This window comes from Sapajus apella, unplaced genomic scaffold, assembly GCF_009761245.1.
Source record: "Sapajus apella isolate SASKATOON/1434 unplaced genomic scaffold, GSC_monkey_1.0 scaffold17, whole genome shotgun sequence".
Lineage (NCBI taxonomy): Eukaryota > Metazoa > Chordata > Mammalia > Primates > Cebidae > Sapajus > Sapajus apella.
Window position 1 is genome coordinate 17,907,803 of NW_022436957.1, and position 14,127 is coordinate 17,921,929.

A 14,127-nucleotide genomic window follows, 5' to 3' on the forward strand; every position below is an offset into this window, starting at 1 on the left:
CGGGAGGCTGAGGCACGAGAATCGCCCGAACCTGAGAGGTAGAGGTTGCAGTGAGCTGAGATTGCACCACTGCACTCTAACCTGGGTGACAGAGCAAGACTCTGTCTCAAAAAAAAAATTAAAAGATTTCTTTTCATTACGAAGCATTTCAACTGTTGGAACATGATGTAAAATAATAATTTGAACACATCTATTTTTAACATGTGTTAAACATTAGCCGTATTAGCTTTGTACACGCACACATGCATTTTAAATGAATAAAACAGATGGATTTGAAATTTTGTCCTCTTCCTTGATCTAATCTCCTTCCTTTGTGTCTGTCTCCATCCCTGGATATAAACACTACCTTGAGTTCAGTCTTACTACTGTTACTTCTGTGCCTTTCTTTATGCTTTTGCTGCATAGGTAGGCATCCTTAAACAGCATACAGTATGGCTTTGCATGTTCAAAAACTTTATATTTTCTCATAGCTATAACTTATTCACTCTGCATAATTTTTAAGATTATTTCAGGTTCATGCATACAGAACAATCATTTAAACTGTTGTATTGCCTTCCATTATGTGAATATACCACGATTTGTTCATCAGTCCCTCTTCCCCCCGCCCAAGCAGTTTGAGGAAGGGACAATTTAAAGTCATAGCTTTATAATTTGTTGGCCAAGCAGAACACAGAGGATGCCAGGGATCAATACTTTTATTTCTGCCTTTCTCCATGTCCCTTCGGTTATTTTATTCCTTCCTTTATATTTTGGCCTGGTCTCCTGGAAAGATTGTTAAGATGACTCATTAACAAAAGCTTGTCCACAGACGTGAGTAGCCACTCTGTGTTAGGAAGGAGCTAAATGTGAGCCAGACACTGGCCAACAAATAGGTGACTGTCAAGCCTATAACCATCAAATTGCATATATTCATTCATATTTATAATGTAATGCCTGTGGGTTTCATGTACATGCATATTTTAATATGTGCTTTTAAAAAATTATTAAAGTTATAAAAATTACAGTTAATAAGAATTTGGTTACTCTTGGTTATTTCCTTATTCAAATGTGTATTTTTCTTATTTTCCATAGTAATACATTTAAAAACCAAAGCATTGGAGGTCACTACAAACTACTGCATTGACAGGTCCACAGATCTTATTTACAATACATAGCTAGGTTAAATATTGCTAGTTTTGTTGATGGAGTGCCTATCATGGAAACTGCTGTTCTCCTTCCAAAACAAGAAAAGGAACTAAAAAATCAATAATGTCTGTTTCCCTATCTGAATAGACAACACTGTTGTGAGCTGCTACCAATTTCCTGTGTTCCCATGCAAGCTATAATCTATGATTTGCCTCTGTAATTTCATTAATATTTAGTGACCAGAGATGTTTTGAGTGTTAACAGATACATTCTGTTAATAATTAAATTATTCTGGTGACTTTATTGTGTTTATGATAGAAAATAGGTCTCTGAATCACATTCATTTTTTTCTTTATGAACAACTACGAATTATTTGACTAAATCATCATCTATAAGCTAAATGAGGTTTCAGTCAACTAAACTGCATGTTACTAAAAAAATCTTATGTGACAAATAAAGTATGCATTTTAGAAAAGATCAAGGGCTCGTGAGCCAAGAAATTTCAAACCAAAGACAGTATGTTTTGTAAAGGTTAAAGTCGATTTTTCAATTAGAAAGGAAATGGAACGTATTGTAAATGACTGTAGCTTCTCTTGTGTTTTCACTGTGATCCAGAAATGACCATATTGATTTTTGAACTCCTTGAGTTAAAGGAAAATCACTGAGAGTAAATTTCATGGCTTTGTGAGTTCCGGGTTAACTGATAACAGCTGAGAGAGGCTGTGAATACTGCAGCTTCTCTGCTAGTTGCTCCTTCCTATGCTGAAGGATGTTTTTTAGAGCCATCTTTTATCTTTACTTAGAACAATGATGTTGTGGTTTGTTTTATTCAGATCAAGTTTTCAGAATCCGACTACTTTGGCAATGTCCTTCAAACTCGGAAGTATTTAGCACAGTCTGATTTCTTCTGGCTAAGAAAAGCCGTTCCAAAAACAGAGTGAGTATTAAAAAAATGTTAAATAGATAAATACATTGGTGAGAAGTAGAGTCTCTTTAGATTAAACTTTGTAAGTCCCCTCAAGTCAGAGTAGCTGGCTTGCAAGTTATCTTGTTTTAGCAAAATCTGTGTCATGTTTTGCCAACTCTTACTTTTTATATTATGTGATTCAGATCTTCAGTCTAATTACAAGTCCCCAGTTTCTAGCATCAACACATATCAAGAGAAGGCTTATTAGCATGGAAACATTAGAGTTATTTCTAGATCTAGTTATGAATATATATACAGGGGAAAATTTCTTTGGAATTTTACATTCATGTAGAAACTTTTGACTATCGTAAAAAGGAATAAATAATTTTTAAACAACTATGATTAGAAACATCAAAGTAAATGTACAGAAGCAACTATAAAATATTTGTTGAGGTAATACCTATCAAAGAACTGAGAGCTATATTGTTTTTATCCAATAGCAGTTACGATTTATTTGCCTTCCTCTCAGCTGCCTATAGGAGTTTTTCCTACAGGTAGGAGAGTTTCCTTAGGAACTTTTAGGCCCAGGGCCCACCAGCTATGATTTCTTCCCTTAGCAAAATGTCAGTGATGGTGACAATGATGATGGTAGCAGCTAACAATTATTATTTGTTTACATTGTACCAGAAAGTGCTTTACAATTTTTAATTCATTTTATCCTCATATGAATTCTGTGAGGTATAGGTACTATTATCCCCATTTTACAGGAAAATAAAAGGCTTACAACTGAGAAAATCTTCAGCTTAGGTTTGGGTAACATTTTGTTCTGTCTGCTGTTGCTTTTGATTCCTGGGACTGGATTCTGTTCTGCTAAGGCCCACTTTTCTAGTGCTTTTTCCCCCTCCTGTTCTCCAGATTGGATAATTTCTATTGATCTGTCTTCAACTCCAGAATTCCTTTTTTGTTTTAATTGTGTTATTTTTTAACTTACTTTTTATTTCCATAGCTTTTGGGGGAACAGGTGGTGGTTGGTTATATAAGTAAGTTCTTTAGTGGAGATTTCTGAGATTTCAGTGCACCCATCACCTGAGCACTGCACATGTACACTGCAGTCTTTTGTTCCACAACCCCTTCCCCCTCTTTCCCCCGAGTCTCCAAAGGCTGTTGTATCATTCTTTTTTTTTTTTTTCCGCATATGCGGCACTTTTAATATCTAATAATGATGACATCTCATATTACTAGGAAAGAGATGAACTTCTTAATAAATATTACTGGAAAATGTGGGTACTTATTTTTTAGAGATGCATTTTTTTTTAATTGCACTTTAGGTTCTGGGGTACATGTGCAGATCATGCAGGATTGCTGCATAGGTACATACGTGGCAAGGTGGTTTGCTGCCTCCATCACCCCGTCACCTATATCTGGCATTTCTCCCCATGTTATCCCTCCCCAACTCCATAGCTCCCACTGTCCCTCCCCTAGTCCCCCCCAACAGACCCCAGTGTGTGATGCTCCCCTCCCTGTGTCCATGTGTTCTCATTGTTCAACACCTGCCTATGAGTGAGAACATGCGGTGTTTGATTTTCTGTTCTTGTGTCAGTTTGCTGAGAATGATGGTTTCCAGATTCATCATGTCCCTGTAAAGGACACAAACTCGTTTTTTATGGCTGCATGGTATTCCATAATGTACATCATTCTTATGCCTTTGTGTCCTCATAGCTTAGCTCCCTCTTATGAGTGAGAGCATAGGATGTTTGGTTTTCCATTCCTGAGTTACTTCACTTAGAATAATGGTCTCCAATTCCATCCAGGTTGCTGCAAATGCCATTATTTCATTCCTTTTTATGGCTGATAACTCCAGAATTTCCATTTGTTTCTTATAGTTTGTATTTCTCTGTTGTGATTCTTTATTGAGCCGTTGTCATTGTATTTTCTGTTAATTCTTTGAATATAGTTTATTTTAATTCTTTGAAGTCATCTATAATAGCCACTTTCAAGTCTTTCCTAAATCCAATATCTGGGCTCAAACTAACTAGAGTTAGTTTTTATTGATTTTCTCTCTCTCTCTCTTTTTACAGTTTTTCTTTTGCATAACTTTTTTTTTGTTGTTGTGAATGACACTTTAGATCATATGTTATAGCAACTCTGGATTCTGATTTATTTCTCTGTGGCTTTTTTTTAAAAAAAAAAAAAAAAAAAAAAACAAAAGTAACTGTCCTAACTTATACTGCAGAATAGACCTTCCCTGTTGCATCCAGCTGTCTGTGTCTCCATTCAGTTTTTTAACTATTATTTTTAGTTTGTAGCCTCACTTCTTGATGGTTGTCCCTGTGTCTACATAGCTTAGTGCTCTGTCAGTGATCAGGTCAGAGCTTGCGCCCAAACACCTTGAGACTATAGGGCTTCCACCCTCTGCCAGTTGTTCTGTGTGTGGGTTGGGAGCACCTTCCAAGTTACAGCCAGTTTTCAGTCCACCTTCAATTTCACCTTCCACTAGGCCCTCACTGGTCTTCCCTGCACATGTGCCTAATTTCCCAGTCAGCCAAGGATGTGTGGAGTGCTTATTTAGCCCTTCTATTACTATTTCAGTTATAGGATCTCTCTTTTAAATTTCTGACTGGGTTTTCCTCATTAGTTTTCTATTAAGTTAGCCATTCAAAAATTTTAAAAAATATTTTGTGGGTACATAGTAGGTGTATATATTTACGAGGTACATAAGATATTTCAACACAGGCACAGAATGTGTAATAATCACATCAGGGTCAATGGGGTATCTGTAGTCTCAAGCATTTGTCCTTTCTTTATGTTACAAACAATCCAATTATACACTTTTAGTTATTTTTAAATCTGTAATAAATTATGGACTCTAGTCACCCTGTTATGCTATCAAATACTAGATATTATTCATTCTATCTATATTTTTGTACTCATTAACCATCCCCACTTACCTTGACCCAGTACCTTTCATAGCCCCATTCTACTCTCTATCTCCATGAGTTCAGTTGTTTTAATTTTTAGCTCCCACAAATAAGTGAGAACATGTGAGGTTTCTCTTTCTGTGCCTGGCTTATTTCACTTAATATCTTCTAGTTTCATCCATGTTGTTGTAAATGACAGGATTTCATTATTTTTTTATGGCTTAATAATACTCCATTATACATATGTACCACATTTTCTTTATCCATTTGTCTGTTGATGAACACACAGGTTGTTTCCAAATCTTGGCTATTATGAACAGTTCTGCAATAAACATGGGAGTCCAGATGTCTCTTTGATGTACTGATTTTCTTTCTTTTACGTATATACCCGGCAGTGGGATTGCTGGACTGTAAGGTAGCTCTGTTTTTAGTTGTTTGAGGAACCTCCAAACTCTTCTCCATAGTGGTTGTATTAATTTACATTCGCATGAACAGAGTATGAGGGTTCTCTTTTCTCAACAACCTCACCAGAATTTGTTTTTGCCTCTTTTGAGTAAAAGCCATTTTAACTGGAGTAAGATGATATCTCACTGTAATTTTTGATTTGCATTTCTCTGATAATCATTGATGTTGTGTACCTTTTCAAATACCTGCCTGCCATTTGTATGTCTTCATTTGAGAAATGTCTGTTCAGATCTTTGTGTCTATGTGTCTGTTTTTATGTCAATATCGTTCTGTTTTGGTTACTATAGCTCTGTAGTGTAATCTGAAGTCAAGTGATGTGACTCCTTCAGTTTTATTGTTTTTGCTCAGGATAACATGGGCTATTCTGGATCTCTTTTGGTTCCATATAAATTTTAGGATTTTTTTTCTATTTCTGTGAAGAATGTCATTGATATTTTGATGGGGACCGCAGTGAATCTATAGATTGCTTTGGGTAGTATGAACATTTTCACAGTGTTGATTCTTCTGATCCATTAACATGGAATATCTTTACTTTTTTGTGTCTTCTTCAATTTCTTGCATCAGTGTCGATAGTTTTCATTGTAGAGATCTTCTGCTTCTTTGGTTGTTTATTCCTAGGTATTTTATTTGTAGCTATTGTAAATGAGATTATTTTCTTTACTTCTTTTACAGATTGCTTTCTGTTGGAATATAGAAATGCTACTGAATTTTGTGTTGACTTTGTATCCTGCAACTTTACTCAATTTGTTTATCATTTTAATAGTTTTTTGGTGCAGTCTTCAGGTTTTTCCAAATATAAGATCATATTGTCTACAAAGAAAGGTAATTTGGCTTCTTTGTTTCTAATTTTGATGCCCTTTATTTCTTTTTTTAAAAAAATATATATTATACTTTAATTTCTGGGGTACATGTGCAGATCTAGCAGGATTGTTAAATAGGTATACACTTGCCATGGGGGTTTGTTGCCTCTATCCCCCTGTCCCCTACATTAGGTATTTCTCCCAATGTTATCCCTCCCCAATCTCCCCATCCCCTGCTATCCCTCCCCAAGCCCCCCACCTCACAACAGACCCCGTTGTGTGACGCTCCCCTCCCTGTGTCCATGTGTTCTTATTGTTCAACACCTGCCTATGAGTGAGAACATGCTGTGTTGGGTTTTCTGTTCTTACGTCAGTTTGCTGAGAATGATGTTTTCCAGATTCATCCATGTCCCGGCAAAGGAAATGAACTCATCCATTTTTATGGGATGCCCTTTCTTTCTGTTGTCTGATTGCTCTAGCTAGGACTTCTAGTACTATGTTGAATAATAGTGGTAAAACTAGGCATCCTTGTCTAGATCTTAGAGGAAAGGCTTTCAGTTTTCCCCCCATTCAGTGTGATACTAGCTGTGGCTCTGTCATATATGGCTATTATGTTGAGGCATATTCCCTCTATACCCGGTTTTTTGAGGGTTTTTATCTTAAAATGATAAATTTTATTGTTGAATTTTATTAAATGCTTTTTAGCATCAATTTAAATGATCATATGTTTTTTGTCCTTCATTCTGTTGGTACGATGTATCACATTGATTGATTTGTGTATGCCGAGCCATTCTTACATCCCTGGAATAAATTCTACTTAGTCATGATAAATGATTTTTTTTAATGTGTTATTGAATTCACTTTACTGGTACTTTGTTGAGAATTTTTGCATCAGTGTTCATCAGGGAATATTAGCCTTTAATTTTCTTTTCTTTTCTTTTTCTTTTTCTTTTTTTTTTTTTTGGCTGTGTCTTTGCTTTGTTTTGGTATCAGGTTAATACTGGCCTCGTAGAATGAGTTTCGAAGTATTCCCTTCTCTATATTTTTTGAATAGTTTGAGTAGTATTGGTATTAGTTCTTCTTTAAATGTTTGGTAGATTTCAGAGGTAAAGCTATTGGGTTCCAGGGATTTTTTTTTTTCTGGGAGACTTTTTATGATGGCCTCAATCTCACTACTTGTTATTGATCTATTCAGGTTTTCAATTTCTTCACAGTTCAGTCTTGGTAGGTTGCATCCATCTGGGAATTTATCCATTTCTTCTGTGTTTTCCAATTTATTGGCATATAGTTGCTCATAGCAGCCTCTAACAATCTTTCAAATTTCTACGGTGTTATTTGTAATATCTCCCTTTTCATATTTGATTTTATTTATTTGGGTCTTCTCTCTTTTTTTCTTAGTCTGGCTTAAGATTTGTTGATTTTATCTTAAAACCACTTTTTGTTTTGTTAATGTTTCATATTGTCATTTTTCATTCAATTTTATTTATTTCTGCTTTGTTCCTTATTTTGTTGTACTCATTTTGGGTTTAATTAACTCTTTGTTTTCTAGTTCTTTAAGATTTATTCTTTATTTGATGTTTTTCTACTTTTTGATGTAGGCACTTATTGCTGTAAACCTTCCTCTTGGTATTGCTTTCACTGTATCCCATAGGTTTTGGTATGTTGTGTTTCCATTTTCATTTGTTTCAAGAAATGTTAAAATTCCTTGTTAGTTTCTTTCTTGTCCCACTCATCATTCAGGAGCATATTGTTTAATTTCCATGTGTTTGTACAGTTTCCCAAATACCTTGTTACTGATTTGTAGTTTTATTCCATTGTGGTCAGAACAGATACTTGATATAATTTCAATTAAAAAAAATTAGGACTTGTTTTGTGGCCTAACATATGGTCTATCTTTGAGAATGATCCATGTGCTGAGGAGAAGAATGGGTGTTCTTTAGTCATTGGATGAAATGTTTTGTAAATATCTATTAGATTCATTTGGTTTATAGTGCCAGTGAAATCCAATGTTTCTTTGTTGGTTTTCTGTCTGGAAGATCTGTCCAGCGCTGAAAATGGAGTGTTGAAATCTCCAGCTATTATTGTAGTAAGATATCTTTCTCTCTTCAGCTCTGATATTTCTTTTGTATATCTGGGTGCTTCACTGTTGGGTACATAAATATTTGAAATTATTATATCCTCTTGCTGAATTGACCCCTTTGTCAATTATCTTATATAATTATCTTCTTTTTCTCTTTTTATATATAGTCTTTGTCTTGAAATCCATTTCGTTTAATATAAGTATAGCAGTTCCTGCTCTTTTTTGGTTTCCATTGGCATGGAATATCTTTTTCTGTCCTTTATTTTCAGTCTATATGTGTGTTTGTAGGCGAAGTGTATTTCTTGTAGGCAGCAGATCAGTGTGTCTTATTCTTTTAACCCATTCATCCATTCTATGTCTTTTGATTGGAGGGTTTAGTTTATTCACATTTAGTGCTATTATTGATAAGTAAGGACTTACTTCTGCCATTTTCTAATTGTTTTCTGGTTGTTTTGTTGTCTTCTCTTCCTTCTTTCCTGTCTTCCTTTTAGTGAAGGTGATTTTCTCTGGTGGCATGTTTTAATTTCTTGCTTTTCATCTTGTGTGTACCTGTTGTATGTTTTTTGACTTGAGGTTACCATGAATGTTGCAAATAACATAACCTATTATTTTAAACTGATGACAACACTGATTGCATAAACAAACTAACAAGCAGGCAAAGAAAAAACTAGCAACAACTCTATACATTGACTTCATGCACCTGCTTTTTGACTTTTGGTTGTTTCTATCTATTCATACTGTCTATATCTTGACAAGTTTTTGTAGTTATTACTTTTTATAGGTTCAGCTTTAAGTCTTTCTACTCAGGATATGCGTAGTTTCTATACCACAATTACAGCAGATAATACTCTGTGTTTTTCTGTGTACTTACCATTACCAGTGAGTTTTGTACCTTCAAATGTTTCATATTGCTCATTAACATCCTTTTCTTTCGGATTGAAGAACTCCCTTTAGCATTTCTTGTAGGACAAGTTGGGTTTTGAAATTTCCTCAGATTTTATTTGTCTGGAAAAGTCTTTATTTCTCCTTTGTTTTTGAAGGATACTTTTTGCTGTATGTACTATTCTAGGATAAAAGTTTCTTTCCTTCAGCACTTTTAATGTGTCATACTAGTTTCTCCTCACCTGTAGTGTTTCCACTGAGAAGTGTGCTGCCAGATGTATTGGAGCTCCATTGTATTTTATTTCTTTTCTCTTGCTGCTCGTAGGATCCTTTCTTTATCCTTGCCTTTTGGGAGTTTGATTATTAAATGCCTTGAGGTAGTCTTCTTTGGGTCAAATCTGCTTGGTGTTCTATAACCTTCTTGTGTTTGAATATTGATATCTTTCTCTAGGTTTGGGAAGTTTTCTGTTATTTTTCCTTTGAATAAACTTTCTACTGCACGTGCGGGCTCGCTCTCTCTCTCCCTCCCTCGCCCTTCAAAGTTCAGTAATTCTTACATTTGCCCTTTGAGGCTATTTTCTAGATCTTGCAGATGTGCTTTATTCTTTCTTATTCTTTTTTTTTTTTCTCTTCAGACTGTGTATTTTCAAATAGCCTGTCTTCAAGCTCACTAATTTTTTCTGCTGCTTGATCAATTCTGCTGTTAAGAGATTCGGATGCTGGCCGGGCATGGTGGCTCACACCTGTAATCAAAGCACTTTGGAGGCCAAGGCGAGTGGATAACCTGAGGTCAGCAGTTCAAGACCAGCCTGACCAACATGGTGAAACCCCGTCTTAAAAAAAAAAAAAATTAAAAAAAAGAAAAAAAAAAAGATATTCAGATGCATTTTTTCAGTGTCAGGTACATGTTTCAGCTTCAGATATTCTGCTTGCTTCTTTTTAATTATTTAAATATGTTCATTAAACTTATCTGATAAGATTCTGAATTCCTTCTCTGTTACCGCAAGTTTTGTTGAGTTTCTGCAAAACACTATTTTGAATTCTCTGTCTGAAAAGTCACATATCTCTGTCTCTCTGTAGTTGGTCACTGGCGCCCTACTTAGCTCATTTGGTGAGGTGATGTTTTCCTGGATGGTGTCAATGCTTGTGGATGTTTGTGGGGTCTGGGCATTGAAGAGTTAGGTATTTGTTTTAGTCTTTGCAATCTGGACTTGTTAGTACTCATCCTTCTTTGAAGGCTTTCCATGTATTCAGTGGGACTTGGGTATTGTGATCTAAATCTTTCATTACTGCAATGATGTCTGTATCAGGAGGCATCCTAAGCCCAGTAATGTGGCTTTGGCAGACTTGCATAGGTACTGCCTTGGTGGTCTTTCTTAGGTAAGTTTCTGGAGAATTCCCTGGATTACCAGGCAGAGACTCTTGTTCTCTTCCCTTACTTTCCGCCAAACAAATGGAGTCTGTCTCTCTCTGTTCTGAGCTGCTTGGAGCTGGGAGAGGGGCAACACAAGCACCCCTGTGGCTGTCACTACTGGGACTGTGCTTGGTCATCCTTAGAGCCAGCATAGCACTGGTTCTCACCCAAAGTCTGTGGTGACCACTGACCTGGCTACTGCCTGTATTAACTCAAGGGCCAAGGGCTCTAAAATAAGCAAGTGGGAAATCCATCCAGGCGTGCATCCTTGCAATCAGGGTGTGAGTTAGCCCAGTCTTGAGCAGGTCCAGAGATACCATCCTGGAGCCAGCGCCTGGTGTCAGGAACCTTAGGAATCTACCTGGTGTTCTATTCTCCTGCAGCTCAGCTGGCACCCAAGCCACAAGACAAGGTCCTTCCTACTCTTCCATCCCCTTCCCTCAAGCAGAGGAGTCTCCCTCCATGGCCACCACTACCCCACGCCCATGGCAAGTCCTGCCTGGCTGCCACTGATGTTCACTCAAGATGCAAGGGCTTTTCAGTTGGGTGAACGCTCTTGGGCCTGGGTCTCTCCCGTTAGGCCAGTGGTCTCCCCTCTTACCCAGGGCAGGTCCAGAAGAGCCACTGTCCAGGAGCCAAGGCCTGGAACTGGGGTCCCCAAAATCCCACTTGTTGCTCTACCCCATTGTGGCCAAGCTGGCACCCATGCTATAAGACAAGTCCCCTTTACTCTTCCTTTTCCTTTCCTGAAGCAGAAGGAATCCTTGTAGCCACCATAGCTGGGAATGTGCTGGGCTGCACGTGAGATAGCACAGCTCTGAGTCTTACCTAAGGCCCACGGCAAGTGCTACCTGGCTACCACTGCTGATTATTCAGTGCTCAAGGGCTCTTAAGTCAGGGAGGTGATGACATCTTACAGCACTGGGTCCCTCCCTTCAAAGCAGTGAGTTTCTTTCTGGTCTAAGGTGTGTCTAGAAATGTTGTCCAGGAGCTAGTACCAGGAATGGGGGCCTCAGGACTCTGCCCAGGGCCCTGTCCTACTGTGGCTGATCTGGCATCCAAGTTTCAAGACCAAGTCCTCTTTACTCTCCCCTCTCCTGTCTTCAAGCAGAAGGAAGGAGTGCGTTCCAGAGTTGCAAACTGTGCTGTTTGGGGTTGGGGGAGGGGTTACACAGTCACTCCCTTTGCTTCTCTGGCTGGTATCTCACTAGGTTGCATGCACCCCAAGTCTACTGGTTCCAAGTCCAGCATAGCACCAGGACTTGCTCAGGAGTTACAGACCTTGTGGCCTAGATTGCCTTTTAAGTTTATGTAGGACCCTGAAGAGCGTTAGCTTACAGTGGTGGGGCTAGCCAGAACAGGGGCTCCAGCTGTTGAGATGGCTGATTTGCCTCTGGCTAGGGCTGCTGTAAGTGCTCCCTCAATGGGTGCTGGCTGAGTTCTGCCCCATGTTTCTTTCCACTGTGATAGGACAGCAAGGAGTTCCAGTGCAAAGCCCCACAATCACTGTACTCTCCTTCCCACAAGAACACAGGGTTTCCTCTCTGTGGCCATGTGGCTGCTGCCGGGGAATGAGGGAAGGCTGGCACAAGCAGTTCGAGACTGCCTTTCCTACCCTCTTTAGTGCCTCTTTCCTTGATGTGATGTTAAAACCAGTGTTCTGATTGTTCACCTGGATTTTGGTTCTTATGAAGGTGCTTTTTTTAAATGTGGCTAGTTGTTCAATTTGGTGTTCCTGCAGGGATGATACTTGCCAGAGGTTTCTATTCAGCCTTCTTGCTCTACTTCATCCTCTATGTTGGCCATTTTTATCTGACAAAGCTGTGGCTTTTCACTCCCACCCCCAGTTAAGTCCGCCCACTGGGGCAGCAAAGTTGCTGATCTTCCAGCCAGTCTTTTCCTGATAAAACTAAGGTCTCACTGAGCTAGGAGGGACAGAAGTCGTCTCAGGCAAAAAGGCCGTAGCCTGCTCTACTTACTGCCAAGCCCTAGCGGTTTTTAAATATTAAATTTTGTTTAATTTATTGCTTCTCTTTGATCATTTCCCAGATTCCTAAAATGGTTGTTTGTTGACAATTTTGTCCAATTTTATACTTGAGTTTTGCAGAAATGATTTGTCAACCCGTTATACCTGCAAGCCTGGCTTCTATTGGTTACAGATTTTTTCATGGTCCGCTTTTTAACCTTGGCTAGTATTCTGATTTCTAGAACTTTGACTGGCTCTTTTTATGTTCTCTAGTCTCTTGCCACTCTCCCTTTCAAGTCCCTGTTCTGGTCCTGGCTTCTAGAAACTCTGGATCCCTGTGCTTTCCCTTGGCTTAAGTGGTGATGACCACTTCTCCCTCTTAGGTTTCCATCTGACCATCCCTGCTCTTTGCCCTTGAAACCTTCCTGTAATATGCACCTGCAAAAATCACTGGAGGTTATCAACTTTAAGGGGTAGGCCTAAAGCTTAATCTCTCCCCTACCTATTCATGACTCCAGTCAAAGGCAAAAAGGAAAAAAGCAGAAGGTTTTAGAACTGTTTTGAAAAATGATAGATAATGGCTGAAAGCCATTTGCTCCGCTGTCTTTGGTTCTGTCCTCTTATCACATTATTTCTCAGTCCACCTATCCTATTTCATTCCCAATCTACATTATTCAATATTTTTAGATTTAAGCTTCTTAAATCCAGTGACTCAAATCTGATGACTTTGGCAAATAATTTCCAGTATCCCTATGACCATCTACATATAATATGGTAGTCACAGATCTATGTAATCTTTAATATTTAATATTTGCTTCAGATCAATTCAACTCTTTTTTTTTTTTTTTAAAGAAATCTGTGGAAAATTCAGGGTTTCACCAGGTTTTTGGTGAATTTTCAGGGTCTTCTCAGAGGCTCCTGTATATTGGCAATCTAGCCAGTCTAATTCTTTGATTTCAAAATGTCATTATTCTTTTTTTTTTTTTTGAGACGGAGTCTTGCTCTGTCGCCAGGCTGGAGTGCAGTGGCACAATCTCGGCTCACTGCAACCTCCGCCTCCTGAGTTCAAGTGATTCTCCCGCCTCAACCTCCCGAGTAGCTGGGACCACAGGCGAGTGCCACCACACCCGGCTAATTTTTGTATTTTTAGTAGAGACGGGATTTCACCATGTTGACCAGGATGGTCTCCATCTCTTGACCTCGTGATCCGCCCGCCTCGGCCTCCCAGAGTGCTGGGATTACAAGCATGAGCCGCCGCGCCCAGTCCGTCATTATTCATTTAGGTGTGTAGGAAGGCCTGGGTTAGTAATTGAAAAACTCCTAAATGTGTTATCTTTAACATCATCCTAGGATACTGATTTACTGTCACATTCTAATAGTCTTAACTATTTCTAATATTTTATTCATGCCTTAAAAATATACTGGCATTGTGGGCTTAGGCAAACTGAAATTTGTATAGTTTTCTTCTCTGTCATTGAAAAACAAATACCTCTTTAACAAGGGTATTACATTGGTTAATTTCTAGGGAAAGTTCTCCAGAAATGAAAATCAGTGTGATGCTTGTAATTCT

The 14,127-nt window shown here is 38.2% G+C and overlaps 1 protein-coding gene across 1 annotated transcript in view; it reads left to right on the forward strand.

The window, feature by feature from the left end:
- Positions 1–14,127, forward strand: part of PHEX (phosphate regulating endopeptidase homolog X-linked) — a 222,302-nt gene that overhangs the window by 147,410 nt on the left and 60,765 nt on the right. Inside the window, exon 14 of the mRNA XM_032286120.1 lies at positions 1,959–2,062. Within this exon, the coding sequence (XP_032142011.1) occupies positions 1,959–2,062 (104 nt within the window). The remainder of the gene's footprint in view (positions 1–1,958; positions 2,063–14,127) is intronic.